Genomic DNA, 16049 nt, shown 5'->3' with positions numbered 1-16049 from the left:
TAAGTGTAATCATTCGGCAAAAATAAAAATAAAAATAATTAAAATAAATATGTACACAATATTTCTTTGCTGATTGAGGATATCAAACTTTGCTGATGGGAGAATTGAACAACAATAATTCTCTCAGCATAATGAAAAAATCCAAGGTTTCTAGATAAATAAGAAAAATTCCTGGTTCATCTTTTGAGCACACCAGTAATTACTTGTTACAATCTTACAATGAACAAAGAAAGTCCTTTAAAAAAAACTTCAGTAAAAAGACAAGAAAGACAAAGACAAAGAAGCTTAGAGAAAATTTTGAATTCTTGCTAGTGAGGCCAACCCTAAAATATAAATTTGTTTTGCGGTCCACTGGGGGACGATAAAAAAAGTCACGCGAGACGCTGAAAATGAAAAAATATCGCAAACAAAATTACAAAAAGGTTGAAATGTTTAAAAAAAGACAAATAGAACATTTACATGCGGCAGGTGGACTAGAAATCTTTTTTTAGGGTCAGCCTGAAACATAATGCAAACAGCACACAAAATAAGAACTTGAAATTCTTCAAATTATCCTTCAATGAAACTCCTATTCCTATGAAGTTTGTTTTTAAATTCATGAGTTGCAAACAAGTACCATTTACTTTACATGCAGATCATCCCAGCCAAGCCACATCTTCCACACTATTCAAACCAATTCACAAATCCTCTTGCTACATGTTGCTACTTGAATTTCGTATTACTTTTCTCAATTTCATTTCGTAAATTTTGTACAAAGCGTTGAAAGAAACGACTCATCATAAAAGAATCATTTGAGAGTTGATTTTTCTGCTGCTGTTTGGCAGTGATATTATCTATGGATTTTTGACCTAAAACATGAAATGAAAATCATGAAGCTAAAAAGCAGGTAATACAAATCTTTTAGACTGAAGATTAAAGATTTAAAATGATAACTTCATTGTGTCAAGGAGAAGGGGTGGATTCAATTTAGGCAATTCCTCATGTATTGTTTTCAATAGTGGAAATTTGAAATTGCCGTAAACTCCAGAGTTTTGGTCAAAATGAAAATTTTTTTTCAGGATTTGCTCAGAACCATAATATCTTCCCCTGATTTGAATTTGAACAAAATCTGAGGATATTACCGCCTAAATTTTCAGAAACTGCCTGATTCTTACAGACAATGGCTCTTAAGTCCTAATTTTCAATCTCAGAGTAGGTTAGCTTGGGTTACTATGAATGACAAACACTTGTGTAGTAAGGATTGTTATAGAAAGGAAATTGCAACTCAGTAGTGATATTATACAAAAACCTGCTTCAGATGCTCTAATATAAGTAAAATGTGTCATTTGAGCGAGTCTTCTGATTACTGGAGTGTTAGCAAGCTGAAATAGAAAAAATATTGAAAAACATTTCTTAAAATGACTGTTATCATGTATTCATTGAGAGTTTGCTCAAAAAGTTTTGAAACATTTGATGTCTCTTGAAAAGTAAAAACTAAGATTTCTAACCCCTGTGAAAGATACATTATACTTACTCTGTCCACCACCTCTTGCGTTGAGAGGAATCTAAAAATCCAAATACAAAACATGTGAGTCATAAATTTCTATTGGTATGAAATTCAAGAATTTTTAGAGTTTCATGGAGAAAATTGATCAACCATCTCTTAAAATGAAGAAATTTTAATAAAATCATAGATGTACAGTACTGAAATTTTATCAAGTGAGAGCTGAACATATTATAAGGAACACTTACTTCAGTAAATGACGTAAATTCATTTTCCAATTAATGTTTTTTTAATGTTTTTCTAGCTTAAAAATAAGAAAAACACAAAGACTACTAATTAGATTAATGTATGCTATGCATCTTGAAATATCTTTAAAACTCAAAACTTTTAAGAGTCATTAGAGATTTGAGACTGTTTGAGAGGCAATCTACTTAGTCTATCTACCGTCATTTTGCATAAATTTTTCTTTTCAACATTAAGATTCTCCTGACTTTTCCGGGATTTTTCTGTTATTTTTCTCCGGATATGGAACATGAGATTAGAAAGGGTTTTTTTAAGGAAAAGTTTGTGTTTTCTAATGAAACAGCCTAATTTTCGGAAGCTCACTTTTCAAATACCCCAAGTTTTGGTCTTTTTCTGCAGAAAAGTGGTAGTAGAATCTTGCAGGAAAGGGAATCTTATATGCAAAACAACAGTAGCATTAGATAAGTCGATTGATTAGTCGGTATATTTAGTCAGGTTTTAATAATCTCAAAATCCCATTAAACCCAGTCGCTGTAATCATTAATTTTCAGCCATTGTGTTAAGTGGCTCTACCATCTCACCAAATTTCATTTAGAAGGCTTTTGTGTGACAATATCTCATACCATCTCCCACATCTTATAAAAAAACGCAACTAAAAATCTCATCCAGCTTATTAGCGACTAAATTCCGTTGTCGAACTTTAATCGAATACTCACAAATTTCTCAAAATACAAAGTTCGATTATTAAGTTCGATTACTGAAATCGAACTTAATCGAACTTTTTTTAAAGGGACCTCGACAGTTCGATTAGTTCGATTACATTAATCGAAATAATCGAACTTAATTGAACTTTGTCAAGTTTAATCGAACAAAAATTTGAGAAAACCTGAGCAACTGAAGGCCACTCCACTTTGTGCGTAATTCGATCGCACTTTTTGCCGGCCTTTGACGACACTTTGAGGAACTTTGAAAGACCCCCACTGGTACAGGCGTGTACTCTCATACCCCCTGACCAGTGGGCACCAATCGAACTCCCCGGCACCCTGGCCGGGACCTCCAGGGGCTGTCCACGGTGGTACCCAAAGGAGGTCATTTTTTCCAATTTTGAACAATTTTCGCCAATTTTCAAGCCTTTCCAAGCCTTTTGAAGGCTTCGGAGCACTGATGGAGGGTGCTGTCTTTGAGGGAGAGCAAGGCAGAGGGTATCCTAAGCGGTCTGAAGGGCTATGGGGGGTTGCAGAGGCCTTAATTGGTCTCACTGGCGATTTTCCTGGTGAGAAAGGGGTGTAGCAGCCTCAATTGAGGAGGTCGTTTTTGGCAATTTTTGCCAGCTTTTGACAACACTTTGAGGAACTTTGAAGGACCCCAACGGTGCAGGCGTGTACTCTCACATCCCTTCTGACCAGTGAGCACCGATCAGACCCCCAGCACACCCGCCGGGACCCCCAGGGGCCGTCCGGGGTGGTACCCAAAGGAGATCATTTTTTCCAATTTTGACCAATTTTCAAGCTTTTCCGCCTTTCCAAGCCTTTTAAAAGCTTTGGATGACTGATGGAGGGTGCTGTCTTTGAGGGAAAGCAAGGCAGAGGGTATCCTAAGCGGTCCGAAGGGCTGTGGCAGGCTGTGGGGGAGGCTGTAGAGGCCTCGATTGGTCCCACCTGGGCTGGTACCTAAAGGAGGTCATTTGTCGCAATTTTTGCCGGCTTTTGACAACACTCTGAGGAACTTTGAAGGACCCCCAACGGTGTAGACGTGTACCCTCACATTCCTCTGACCAGTGGGCACCAATCGGACCCCCTGGGACCTCGGCCTGGACCCCCAGGGGCCATCCATGGTAGTACCCAAATGAGGTCATTTTTTGTTGTCGAACTTTTTAGAACGGAGTTTTTTGTTGAATTTGTCGAACATGTCTCGTTGTCGAACTTTGTCGAACTTAATATGTTTTGTCGAACTTAATCGAATACTCACAATTTTAGAGAGTTTAATCGAACTTTTGTTGTTCGATTAAGTTCGATAAAGCTTGATTAGTTCGGTAATCGAACTGTTCGATTAATTCTTAATAACTAAAACGTGAAATGTCAAAGAAACGGGTGGAAACGATATGGAAACAGGGGGAATTGCCCTGGAAACGGGGAGAACCAACAGGGAAACTGGTGGAAACGGGGAGAAACGATTGGAAACGGGTAAACGACCAACAGTGAACAAAGCTTCTGTTGTATCATTAGTCGGTTCCTGTCGTCGCAAGCGCCGGTTTAGCAAAGCCCTTAGGATGATAAAGTTGGTATTGTTGCTCTCAAACTTTATTTTTAAGGGGAATTCGAATAAGTTTTCATCAATCACGGGAGTGCATATCATATATATTGTAAATATCTTTTTATGCTTCAAATGGAATAAGAAATAATATGGGACTTCTTCACCAGAAATAGTAAATAAAAAGTAAATAAAAGCTTAGTAAATAATAAATCTTCAATTTAATTTTAATCGAAAACGGGAACTTATTGACTTGAGCAGTAAAAAGTAAAATTGAGAGCGTCAATATATCATCAGCAGCCCTGTGAATTCAGACAAAATCATCTCGGCACTTAAGTACTTAATTTTGCCGACCTAGAGGTCATTTTAGGTCGGCAAAGCCGTCCTAATTGGCTTGTTTAGGTCGGCAAAGACAAAATAGGAAGAAAATTAACGAACTAACAAATTCAGCTGCTCTATAATTGTGTTATTAAGTTTTATGTTTTACAAAGAGAATGGAATGAGGCTCGATTATCATGTGTTATCAAATGATAACACAATTAGATTAACCTAACAAATAATATTTTTCCTCTTTAGGTCGGCTTTGCCGACCCAAAACATTTATTTTGTCGGCACGCCGACCTAGAGTGTAAATTACGTCGGCAAATAAAAGCCGACTTCAGCTCAAGTTACGTCGGCTTTCAAGTCGGCATTGCCGAATGCCGACCTGGATTCACAGGGCTGCATCAGTGTATAAGAATGGAAAATATATAAAAAAAGGTTGCTTGCTGTATTTACGAATTTGAGTTCGACATGACGCGCCTTAGAAGACCAAATAATAACTGCATTTTCAAAAACAACAAGATTTCTTGTTTTAAAACTGCACGAAATCCCTCTTTCATACTTGAATCAACCCTTGACAAAATTTGAGAAATTTTTCATAAACTCGCCGAGGAGTAGATAAGCTGAACGCATCATAAGCCCTTTTGATAGTAAAGGGTAAACTATAGACTGAATTAATCCCAAAGAGCGAAAAATTACCACTTAAAATGGTTTAAAACTAAAGATATGACAAATTTTATGTTTTGTTACGTCATTTGGGCTCTAAATGATGTCATCGAATGTGTAATAAACACTCTCTACTGTAACTATTTCTTCATTGACCAAATATATGCTCATTATGATTTCTGATCCAATGAGGGGTCAATCATTGCTTGAAATCCTTCTCAAACTCTAGATATTTTGATTTTTTCCAGTTTTTGATGACGTCATTGGACCTAAGATACCTCAATTTGAATATATTTAATTTCGAAAGTCTCTATATACCCACTCTTACCCCTCCTAACTTATTTTCCATTAAATTTCCGATCCAATGAGGGGTCAACCATCTCCTAAATCCTTTCTGATCTCGAGATATCGCATTTTTCCTGTTTTGATGACGTCATCAAGTGAAAACACCTGAAAAATCAGCCAAATTTCCAAGCCTCTTTCAAGCCTACTAATAACCCCTCCCATCTTATTCCCAATAGAATTCTCGATCCAATGAGGGGTCAATGACCTCCCAACTCCTTTTCAAACTCGAGATATTGCATTTTGAAGTTTTTTCCCAAACTTGTGACGTCATTGGGTCCCGTTCTAATGTTGTCAATGGTAAATGCAAGAATTTTGGAATTTTTGTGCTCAACGGGTAGCTTATGCCCCAAGGGTCCCAAAAAAACAAAAAAACGTCAATTATTTCAACAGGAAAGTGGGTTTTTAAATTTGCGAAAGATTTGCACTGCAACGCCTTCTTCACAAAAGTTTTCATTGATTACCTATATCCGTATACTCTTACGGTTAGGCGAAGCCCGTGATAGACGGAGATGTATAAAATATAACAATATAAGTAACAGTAATTGCACATATAAAACCCTTTTGTGTTTACGTTTTATTTTTGTTATGTAGTTACTAGTTTTTGTTAATAATATACATAGTGTGTGTATAATTAAAAAAAAAGAGTGACAAGATGTACCTTAATTCTGGGCTAGCGTTACATAAATTTCCGTATCGTTTCCACTGGTTTCCACCCGTTTCTATATCGTTTCCGTGTCTTCTGCACCCGTTTCCATGTCGTTTCTACCCGTTTCTGTATCGTTTCCACCCGTTTCTCTGACGTTTCACCTTTTAGTTACTACGCGATTAATTACGTCTGGAGGATGCAAGTATGCAAGTTGGAAAAAACTCTTGTCTATTGCTCATTCCGACATCAACTTTTTATTTCTGCCTATCTTCTCTGAGGCTTCTTTCTGACCCCCTGGTGACTTTCTAACTTCTTCACTATGTTTTCTGACTATTCTAACGTGTATTAACTGACCTTGAATTATTGATCTGACTGGGGTTCGAACCCACCACCCAAATGAAACCCAGCGCGCTATCCGTTGAGCCACACTCGCACAGCAGAACACAACATTTGGAAATACTTATAGAATGACAAAAAAGACGGGGGTAATGTTTTTATAATATGAGTAAAATTGCCCCTTTTTTAACCTGACTGAAATTCGAGCCGTTACTAGCAACCCTGCGGGGCCCAAGGCGCTGAGTATGCACCCGGCACAGTGACAAGCCGTTACTAGCAATCCTGACCTAAGCAATTCCAAACAACAAAACCCCCGGAAAATTTAATATGTCGGAATGAGCATTTATAGGACCCTGCCGACGCACCGGACTTAACGAACACCGGACACGCGAAAGTCCGGTGTAAAATGAGAATTTTTTTTACCACCGGACAATCTCTACACCGGACTTGAGGAAGTCGGATGTTCGGTGTCGGAGAAGGATATTTTTTCCACCCGGACAATCAAAACACCGGACATGACCAGTCCGGTGCGTCCGGTGCTTCTTAATTTTTTGTTTCATAAACGTCTGGCGTCCAAAATTCCCTGTATGCAACACCGGACTGACTCCGGTGTAACGAAAGGATACTTTTTGCCACCGGACAAATACACCGGACAGTCCGGTGCGTCGGCAGGGTCCTGCATTTATAGACAAGAGTTTTTTCCATGCAAGTTACCCGATCTCGTTCTGAAGCCTGCAAAACCTATATTTGTGTTAATATAGCTTACCCAGATAGAAAAACGTAATTAAAACAAAGAAAGTAACTTTTACCTGATCCCATTGGATAGAAATTTTTTAAGTTACAAAATTTCCTTCCTAAAAAGTTGGTAGCCATTTTGATCTCATGCTGACGAAATTCAAATCTAAGGGGCGCTATTTACCAAAGAATCTTTTCCCGCGTGATTTGTCTTTTACGGTATACGATAACCAAAAATGTCTAATCTACTCCATTTAACAACGTAGAGAGATGATGAGCGCGCGAAATTTCAAAACACGTGTAGTGGTGTAATTGTTTTTTTTTGTCACAAACTGACAGAAGAAGATCAGAAGAAGGCAAAAGGAAGCACAAACCAGAATGAGACTAATCTAGCTATTGCTAAAACCTGAAACAGGAAATGAAAATAGGTATGTTTTTTCAGATCTGGTTATTTGTTCGTCTTTAATCTGTATATCATATAGATATATCATATGGGCTTCTTTCTCAAAACACTGTTCTGTTAACAACTCATTAACTTAAATTTTTTTAAACAAAATTTAAAATAGGTAGGTACATATATATTATAGACCTTTTTCTAATGACAGTCAAGCACACTGTCATATTAAATAATTTAAAAAATCATTGCAACCATTCTATTTAACGTCAGCATTTGGCCTGACATAAATTTGAAATTAGGTTTTTGTCTACACAAAATTGCTTACTCTGCTGCTGTAAAGTAAAGTTGGTCTTATGTAATGTTAACACCCCTCTTCTAATTTCAACACACTTCTTTAGAGATAGGAATATTAGAAAGGTTGGAATCACTGATAGACTCAGGATTGCTGAGCAAAGAAAATAAGTTTCAATCAGCAAATTTTGACCTTACCATTATTTCTACCTCTAAAAAGGGTGTCGAAATTAAAAGAGGGATGTCTGCATTAGACCAACTTACGGTACCTAGAAAGGCTGCATTAAACCAACGACACATGATTATTTTATGTGTGCATTAACCATTTCTAATTATCTGATTATTGTTTTTGATACTGGAGTTTTTAATTATTCAACCATGACATCCGAGCTAGCAAAAGGTCCATTAATTTTTCTTCTTTTTTTGAAAAACAAGGGAAAATCTTTTGACAGATGGTCATAATTTTCTTATGCTGTAGTAAAACTTTGAAGGTGCTTGAACCATCCAAGGAAAATAGCCACTTTTATAACAAGAATGTAAAAAATTGATTTCAGGTTGGAAAAGCTGCTCCATGACGTAATAAATTTGATGACATCATAAAACTTAAAAATTTAAATTTATTTCTCAAAGAGTACTAATCAAAAGATTATGAAATTTGCTGTCTAAGGAGAGGTATGCCATAAGTTACACAAGCACAAATCAAATTCAAAAGGAGGAGAAAGGAAGTTTTCTCATTTTTATTTGGATGTTACATGATTCTGGATGATATATATACTGTTTTCAAATAAAACTACTCAAAAGAATTGGCATAAAATAAAAGTAAAAATATTTCTTATATTCATTATTTTGTTGTTACTGTTGATATTATAATAATCGGTTATTATTTTTTATTTTTATTTCTGTAACAATTTTTCAGTTTCTTCTAGGTTCCCCATTGTATTAGAGTAATCTAATTTTTTTGTAAGGGGTTATCCTGCTGCGATGCAGTGAAAATATATTCAATTCAAGTTTACACATGCATCCTTTGTAGATGACCAATTTATTGTTATATTAACTAGGCTGCTTGATTCAGCTTGTTGCATGAGTGATTCTTGAAGGTTACACTTGACTTTTCCTTAAATAAAGTCTCTAAAAGTCTAAAAAGCATGTGTTTATGATGACCTCAGAATGGTGATTGTTCTGTCACACATCCTGTAAAATTCCTCAAAGTCAGGGACTGTATTGAACAGTCTTAGGCTTTGCATTTTGAAACTTTTAAGCTGCCTTTTGCAAGAGGGTCCCATAGTTTCTGGACTAAATTCTTCATAATACATCACATTTTACAATATCATTTATTTTCATCTTCCTACTTTTTTGCTGTTCGCAATAATCTTTGTTTTGAAGATTTCTTATTCTTGTGCTGGCTAATAATTTCTGGACATCATCGATTTAATGGTTTTGTTGGGTGTGACAGAGCAGTTATCTTGAATACATCTGACCAGAATTTGAGATTTTTCAACAATATTTGTGATGTGTTGCTTTTATGATTTTTTAGCCCTGACCGTAGAATATTACCAACTGAACAATGGTCGAAATAAGGTTTTTTCTTCTGGTAATTGGTAAAGCTATTTTTGTGAATCAGTCATGTGAAATGTCAAGGCTGACCATGATTTGGCCTGTGAGGCAGGACATTTGGAATCTGTCTTTGGAGTCGACTATTTTCACAAATTCTGAAAATTTTTGTGTCAGTTATTAATTTTTCTGGTCAGTTTCAACCTAGTTATTGGTTAATCAATAACCGCTTTTTCGATGTCTTAAAGTATTTTCATGGCATATTTATTATCATTGCATTCACTTTACAAACACATACATTGTTTGCCAGTAAAAACTGTTTAAAACCAACAAGCAATAACTTTTTTATCTTAAAATGTATTAAAATTCAGAGATTCCAGGCTCAACTTTGTTCCTAGATTTATCTTATTTTTCGGCGTTTTGAGCGCCATCGTTCTTATAAAATCGTTCTTATAAAATTGATCTTATAAAATTGTTCTTATGAAATTGTTCTTATAAAATTGTTCTTATAAATTTAAATAGACCATGAAGATGACAAGGAGCTAGTCCTGAAACAGCTTGTATTTTTACTTTGTGTTTGAGTGATTGAGGGAGTTGTTTTGCTGCATTTCTTCAGATTTTGAAGAAGAAGAAGAGGCCTCAAAATGATAATCCATTGCATTTCAGTGTTCAAGTGAGATTATTTACCATATTAATAGGTTCTGTTTTCTTGTCGTGTTTTTGTACTGTTTGGTTACTTTTTCTCATGTGTCTTTTCAACTGGGTGATGCTGTTGATCTTATTCCAAGTGTAATACCTCTAACCTTTCTTAGATTAACTTTGGGAACGATTGTATTTGATTCTCGGGGGAAAAGATTTTGGTTTTACTTTATTTAACTAATATAAGATTTCGAAAGAAAAGACGTTTTTGCAATAGTGGTATAGTGATTAAAATGATATTTATTTTTTGAAAATGTTTCCATGTAAAGTATTTCTGACTTAGTATCACTATAACTACATAATAGGTAGCCAACATTACGTGAGTTTTCTTTTTCTACTTTTATCACTTTTCAAGAATTTTTCGCGTAATTATAGATAACAATTATTCAAGATAACAATAAATTCAATAAATTCTATTTCTTCATATTGAGAAAAATAAATGTCAATTTATGATTGGTCGAATTGCCCGCCCTCAAACATGCAAAAATGCATTCAACAACATATCCAGCCGATTTTCTTTCTTTCATATAGACAAAAATAAAAGCATTGCTTAAAAAAATTCATAGTTAATGACGGCTCACAGCCAAATCCTCCTTGACAGAGTGTTTTTAGCCACGATAATATTATGATGGACTGAAAGACAAAAAGGATTCTCCTTGCTTTATCCTTATTCTTTTTATTTATGTTTTCTTACTGACTGACTGACACAAAAAAACGGTTGATTGAATTAGGCTTAACGCTCAGCTATAGAGGTAGTAGTTAGACCGCCTCTTATAAAGAAATTCTCCTCCCATTTTTATTCAATCTACGTAAAGTTAATTGTTCATCACCTTTCCTGATTGGCTCGCAAACGAAAAGCATTTCTTTTCACAAAAAAAAAACTTGATAATAATTAGACATAGAGTTTTTTTTTAAAGATGTTTTACAACCGTGCAATTATAATAATTTTCTGCTAGTCGACATTAGTCCTCGACACAAATTTTTTTTTTGATTGGAAAATCTTTTTTGTAAATTTTAAGTCGTGTTATTGACGTGTTATTGGTGAGAGCTTATATATCGCAGGACATTGACTTCCTTGGAACTTAAATAAACGCAAATGAAAGATATGAGAATTTAATGACGCGAATTTTGGTACCCTTATGAGCGACATATTACTGTATTACATTCACTTCTACAAAGAGTCTTCGGAACCAGCGTATGCTATGGTGTATAGTACAACGTCAATTTTAAGGATTTTATTGATTTTAACATATTTGAGTTCTACCATGGCATGGATAGGGCTTGTTCGTACTTTTCCAATAGCGGAGAAGCCAAATAAACGTGTTCAAAATGCTACCGCTATAGACTCTAAATTCAAACAGGTGAGGCTTGTTGTAATGGAATATCCCAGCTAGCTCACAACGTCGTTTCAACGTTAACGTTATATGGACGTTAGATAGACGTTGTTTCGACGTTTTGTACCCGCTGGGATGACAAGTTTGAATTCATATCTTGGCTGATGGACGAATATTTTGCTTACAAGACTAGCGCTGAACACAATCAGATACCAGTCTTTGTCAATTAATTAGACTTTTACTTTTTATAATTTGAAAATAATTACTCGAGTGTAATTAGCTGTCAGGTAAATATCAAACAATTTGTTATGATTTTCCCTTTGTTCTGTTTTAGAAATCTGGATGTCGTAAAGATAAACATTGCCAGCCAAGCGAGTATTGTAATCGTTACGAAAAGACTTGTTTAAATTGTCGTAAAGAAGGCGAAACGTGTCGTCGCAACAAAATGTGTTGTCGTGGGATGGAATGCGCCGGAGGTGTTTGCCGTCGTAAAATAAGACTGGGAACTGAAGGTGCTTTATGTACAAAAGACAGAGAATGTAATTATGGATTTTGTTGTGCTCGTGAAAAAGGACAAAACATTTGTAAACGAATGTTACAAGAAGGGGATAGATGTAGTAAACCAAATCGTTTGTATTTATGGTCTCATCAGTGTCCTTGTGCTTATGGAATGAAATGTAGAAGGAGGAAGAGGACAAATAAGTAAGTATTCTTCTTTTTTATGATTCTTTTGTATATTATATATTAACGTAGTTTGAGTAGATCGCGCATGCTAGCTTGGATGTGTTTTTACTTGGATGTCAAAAGTGCTTTGTACATTTTTCAGCAGTTAATCAGCACTTGTGCCAAAAGCTGGGATACAGTCCCAAGTAGTTACGCGGCTAAGATTCGTGGATACATTTATGAATTACAAATTACAAATTACGTATTACAAATTAAGTACTTATTATTATAAACAGCCTATTTTTCAAACTTACTTGAAGTTCAAGGTATTCTTGGTAATGATAGCCTAACTTTTAAAAGAAATTTCGATACACATTTTGGATACATGTTAAAAGTGAGTGGTTTGCGGTTAGTGATTTCTTCCTGTCGAAAGGCGGAAAGAAAGTTGAGAAGGCGTAGAAAAGAGGAGGAGAAGCTCAAACTTAATAACAACTTAATTGAAATCAAATTACATGACATTTGAACTGAAAACCACATGATATTGTTACTATTTCTCTCAAAATACTTTTATCTTATTTCTTGGTAATTATGCAAGAGTTAAATCAAAGTCTACCCACTTAGAGTTCAATCTTTAGGGGTGTGAGAAAATCGATTTGTAGGAGTTTTTGTTTATATGTCTCGAACTTTTGAATTCAATATCTCAAACATAGGTTTGTCAAAACATATAATTTCTGAAGAAAAGGGGGAGGTAGGGGCGTCAGTTTGTTATGTACAATTTCTTTAACAGCAATATAAAAAGTGTTAGAAAATTATTAGATGTCTCTTTACAAAATTAGACTTTTTGAACATGTCACCTCCTCCTTTCCAACTCCTCCTATCTTTCAATGGATGATGTTTGGAGAGGCGTTTAACACCTCATCTGTATATCGTTTCATCAAAAGAACACGAACCATCAACGTCCAGACATTTTATTCACAAATGTTTTAAAGTTTGAATTCGCACCTCATTATTTCGCGTTCTTCAAAAATTCACGGGTGGTCAAATATTGAAAAAATTCGAATCTCGTAAACTTTATAACAACCATCATGATTAACATCATGATATGTCGAACCCTTAAGTCGCTAAAGCTTAAACTTTCCTGAGAGAAATCTTTAGTGAATATTCATTTAAGTATAATATAAGGATACCAGTTGTGAAAATGTTTTCAAAACCAGGATATTTTTGGAACTATTTTGAAAATAAAGCTTTTAAATATAGCTATAAATGAATGAACGGAAAAAATAAGTGGTATGGCTTTAAAAAATACAATAAGATTTAAAAGTTAAAGAAAAGCAATCATGCAAAGACGCACTTTAATCACATTAAACAAAAGAATAGCATGTTAATTGATTGCCTATTTGTCTATCTTTATTACTCTTTTCCTTTTTTTCTTTATCTATGCTTCTTGTTTCATACGGTATGCTATAAAATGTCATGGCAACAGGAACGGCCAACTTTGTGAGAGGGCGGAGTACGAAGGAAGTTAGGGTTGTCTTTAAATTTCATTACAACCGTTCATCTACCCCTCCTCTAAATACCGGTACAAATCTCTTTGTCTCTGTTAGCTATTTTTCCTCTCCTCCTTTCCACATCCTTCGCATACATATGAAAATTTGAATAATAGAGTCAAGCCTTAAGGATTTACTTTCAACGAATATCCAACATCTATTTTCGTAATGTTTTTTGAATTAAAAACTACGCGAAAACTTTACGATAAATTTATGATCGAAATAAATTACAAAGAGTGGGTACCCAGTTGGCGTGAGTTTATAAAGATTCCCGTTTAATTATATCGGCATTAAATTTTGCTGGGACTTCTCATTCAAATGGTCATTACCGAATTCACGCCAACTGGGTAGATCACTCTAAACATGCTAATTTTTTATAAGAATATCCAAATTTTTTGAACTCTTCTGATCTGATGCTCTTTAACTTTTTGAATGACAAACTTAAAGATATTCTTAATATCACCATTCTTTAAATATTTTTGCGCAATTTCCTAAGAAAATGGCTGTTTTAGAGTCCAAAAAGTCTCAAAATATTCTTACAATGGCTATAATATAGTTTGTTCTTATTAAAGCTTTTTTTGTGTTCTGTGCGTGTTTGCTGAAATGGTTCCTTTCTTTTCTGGGTTTAAATCATTTTAAATTTGGACAGTGCTATCTTTAAAAGTTTGAGATATTGATGATGGAAAACCATTTCCTTAGTTTTAAAGTAAAGAACAGTTATAGTAGTACGCTCACCCTCGGTATCTTTGTTTTTTATGAAAGCTTCGTGTCTCCTCTCAATTTTTTATGATTATCCTGTACCATGCCTGAATTTTAATCAATTTTCATTTTCTGTACTTTCAGATTGTTAGATTTGATCAAAGATTGGAACGACGAAAGTGAGAGACGATGCGTTCGAACTAATTATAATACTTGAAAAAATGTTCATGTAGTTTAGTCAATAAGTTGGAGTTAAAGAACAGGAGATTTATAGATCGGAAAGAACTGAACCTCACAATGAATCAACGGGTGAAAGCGTCACCGTTCGTTGCATCCTAAAAGGCTGGACCTTCACTTTATCAACAATACAAACGTACGAAGCCATAATATTGCGCAATACCGTTCAACGCTGTTTTATTTATTGTCAACCACGCCTTATCAGTACTTTGCCTCTGTATGACGCCAGTTAGGAAGCATGTACTAGCATCTTGGTATATTATACGTCAAGGATTTATGGTACAAGATGCACTGAAAGATCCCATTTCCAAGATTGTTTTTGGGTGGATCTATGGAAAAATGCATTGTATTGTAAACATTGAAATCTATTTAACGATCATGGTGTTGTTTTTTTGAGATACTCAGATATCTACACGTGAACACTTTTAGACAATGGAATGGTTTCATTGTTGTTAGTTATCATGTTTTTAAACAATACTATGATGACGTCGCACATTTGTGGACCAATAGATTTGCAGCATTACTACTCCCTTGCAATTATCATCGCCTGCTTTCGATTCAACGACCATCTAAGGTGTGTCATTAATATCGATGAATGAAATATGAATTTTGATGCGACAGGAAATATGTATATCCCTTATGGGGGTCTTTTTTCCCTTTTAAAAGAACTTTCCGTTTGTTAAACTATTGTAACTTTACCAAAGGGGAGTACGAAGCCCCTTGTGAATCACGAAACCCTCACTTAATGGGTATTGATTTTTTTGCTTTTATGAAAACGAGAATACTTTGTAAATACGTCAGATCTGTACATATTTTGGAATCAAATTAAAGAATTTTATATTTATTGTTTTACTACAATTCTTTTCTCATTGTTTTTTTTTTTGACCACATCGAAAGTAGCTAACTTCCTATCCTAAGCATATTATTACAATCCAGCGGAAATACAAGAAAATATATAGCGATAATTCGCTCTGGTTATAAGGTCAAGCCAAATTCCTTTTTCGAAATGAGATCATTTACGGCATCCAAGCTGAAGCAATGAAGAGTAGTTTCTACCCCCCCCCCCGAATATCAAATAAAACCCTTTCTCACAGACCCGGTGGGATTTTATCAGCCAGTGGAGGTAAAATAAACGACGGACGGAAACTCGATGGAGATTGATATTCCCATGTTTTTATGGCTGGGGATTTGGATTCCATTGTTACTAGTCAGAATGGGAAAAATACCACAATATTTTGCAGGTAGGAATTTGCTTATCTGATTATTTTCAGCGGGTACAAAAATAAGAGTATAATTTTCCACTAGGGATATTTTGGTCAATTTTTCCAGTGGGTCTGTGAAAAAGGGATGTCAAAATCGTTTTTCTTTGCTGAAAATAAGGTCTTCAAAGTTGAATTACTCTTCTCCGCCAAACTCTTCAATTTCTTGCTCATCAAAATTTTTCATTTTGATTTTTAAATTCTCAGATTCGAGGATAATTGGCCTAACACAAAATGTAAAACAGGTCAAGGTTTTGTGGGCTACATCATATCAGGCAAAATTCGCATTTCGTACGTGCCAAATATGAAAAATTCATAATGTAGATTGCACTTAAAACTGGCCGCCG

The 16049-nt window shown here is 35.1% G+C and overlaps 1 protein-coding gene and 1 long non-coding RNA gene across 2 annotated transcripts; both read left to right on the top strand.

Annotated features, from left to right (window-relative positions):
- The first annotated feature begins 4322 nt into the window (after positions 1-4322).
- LOC136824810 (uncharacterized) lies at positions 4323-4459 on the top strand. Its single transcript, XR_010849172.1, has 2 exons — positions 4323-4358; positions 4398-4459. It is a non-coding gene; the product is annotated as an uncharacterized lncRNA (long non-coding RNA).
- A 6431-nt stretch (positions 4460-10890) lies between these two features.
- Positions 10891-15301, top strand: LOC136824819 (dickkopf-related protein 3-like). Its single transcript, XM_067080791.1, has 3 exons — positions 10891-11324; positions 11632-11999; positions 14351-15301. Exons 1-3 carry the CDS (start codon positions 11103-11105, stop codon positions 14421-14423), a joined length of 663 nt encoding a protein of 220 aa, XP_066936892.1. The 5' UTR covers positions 10891-11102; the 3' UTR covers positions 14424-15301.
- The last annotated feature ends 748 nt before the right edge of the window (positions 15302-16049 follow it).

Source organism: Clytia hemisphaerica, unplaced genomic scaffold (assembly GCF_902728285.1).
Source record: "Clytia hemisphaerica strain Z4C2 unplaced genomic scaffold, Clytia hemisphaerica genome assembly, whole genome shotgun sequence".
NCBI lineage: Eukaryota > Metazoa > Cnidaria > Hydrozoa > Leptothecata > Clytiidae > Clytia > Clytia hemisphaerica.
Note: the sequence above shows the minus strand (reverse complement) of the source record. Positions and strands in the feature narration are given on the sequence as shown.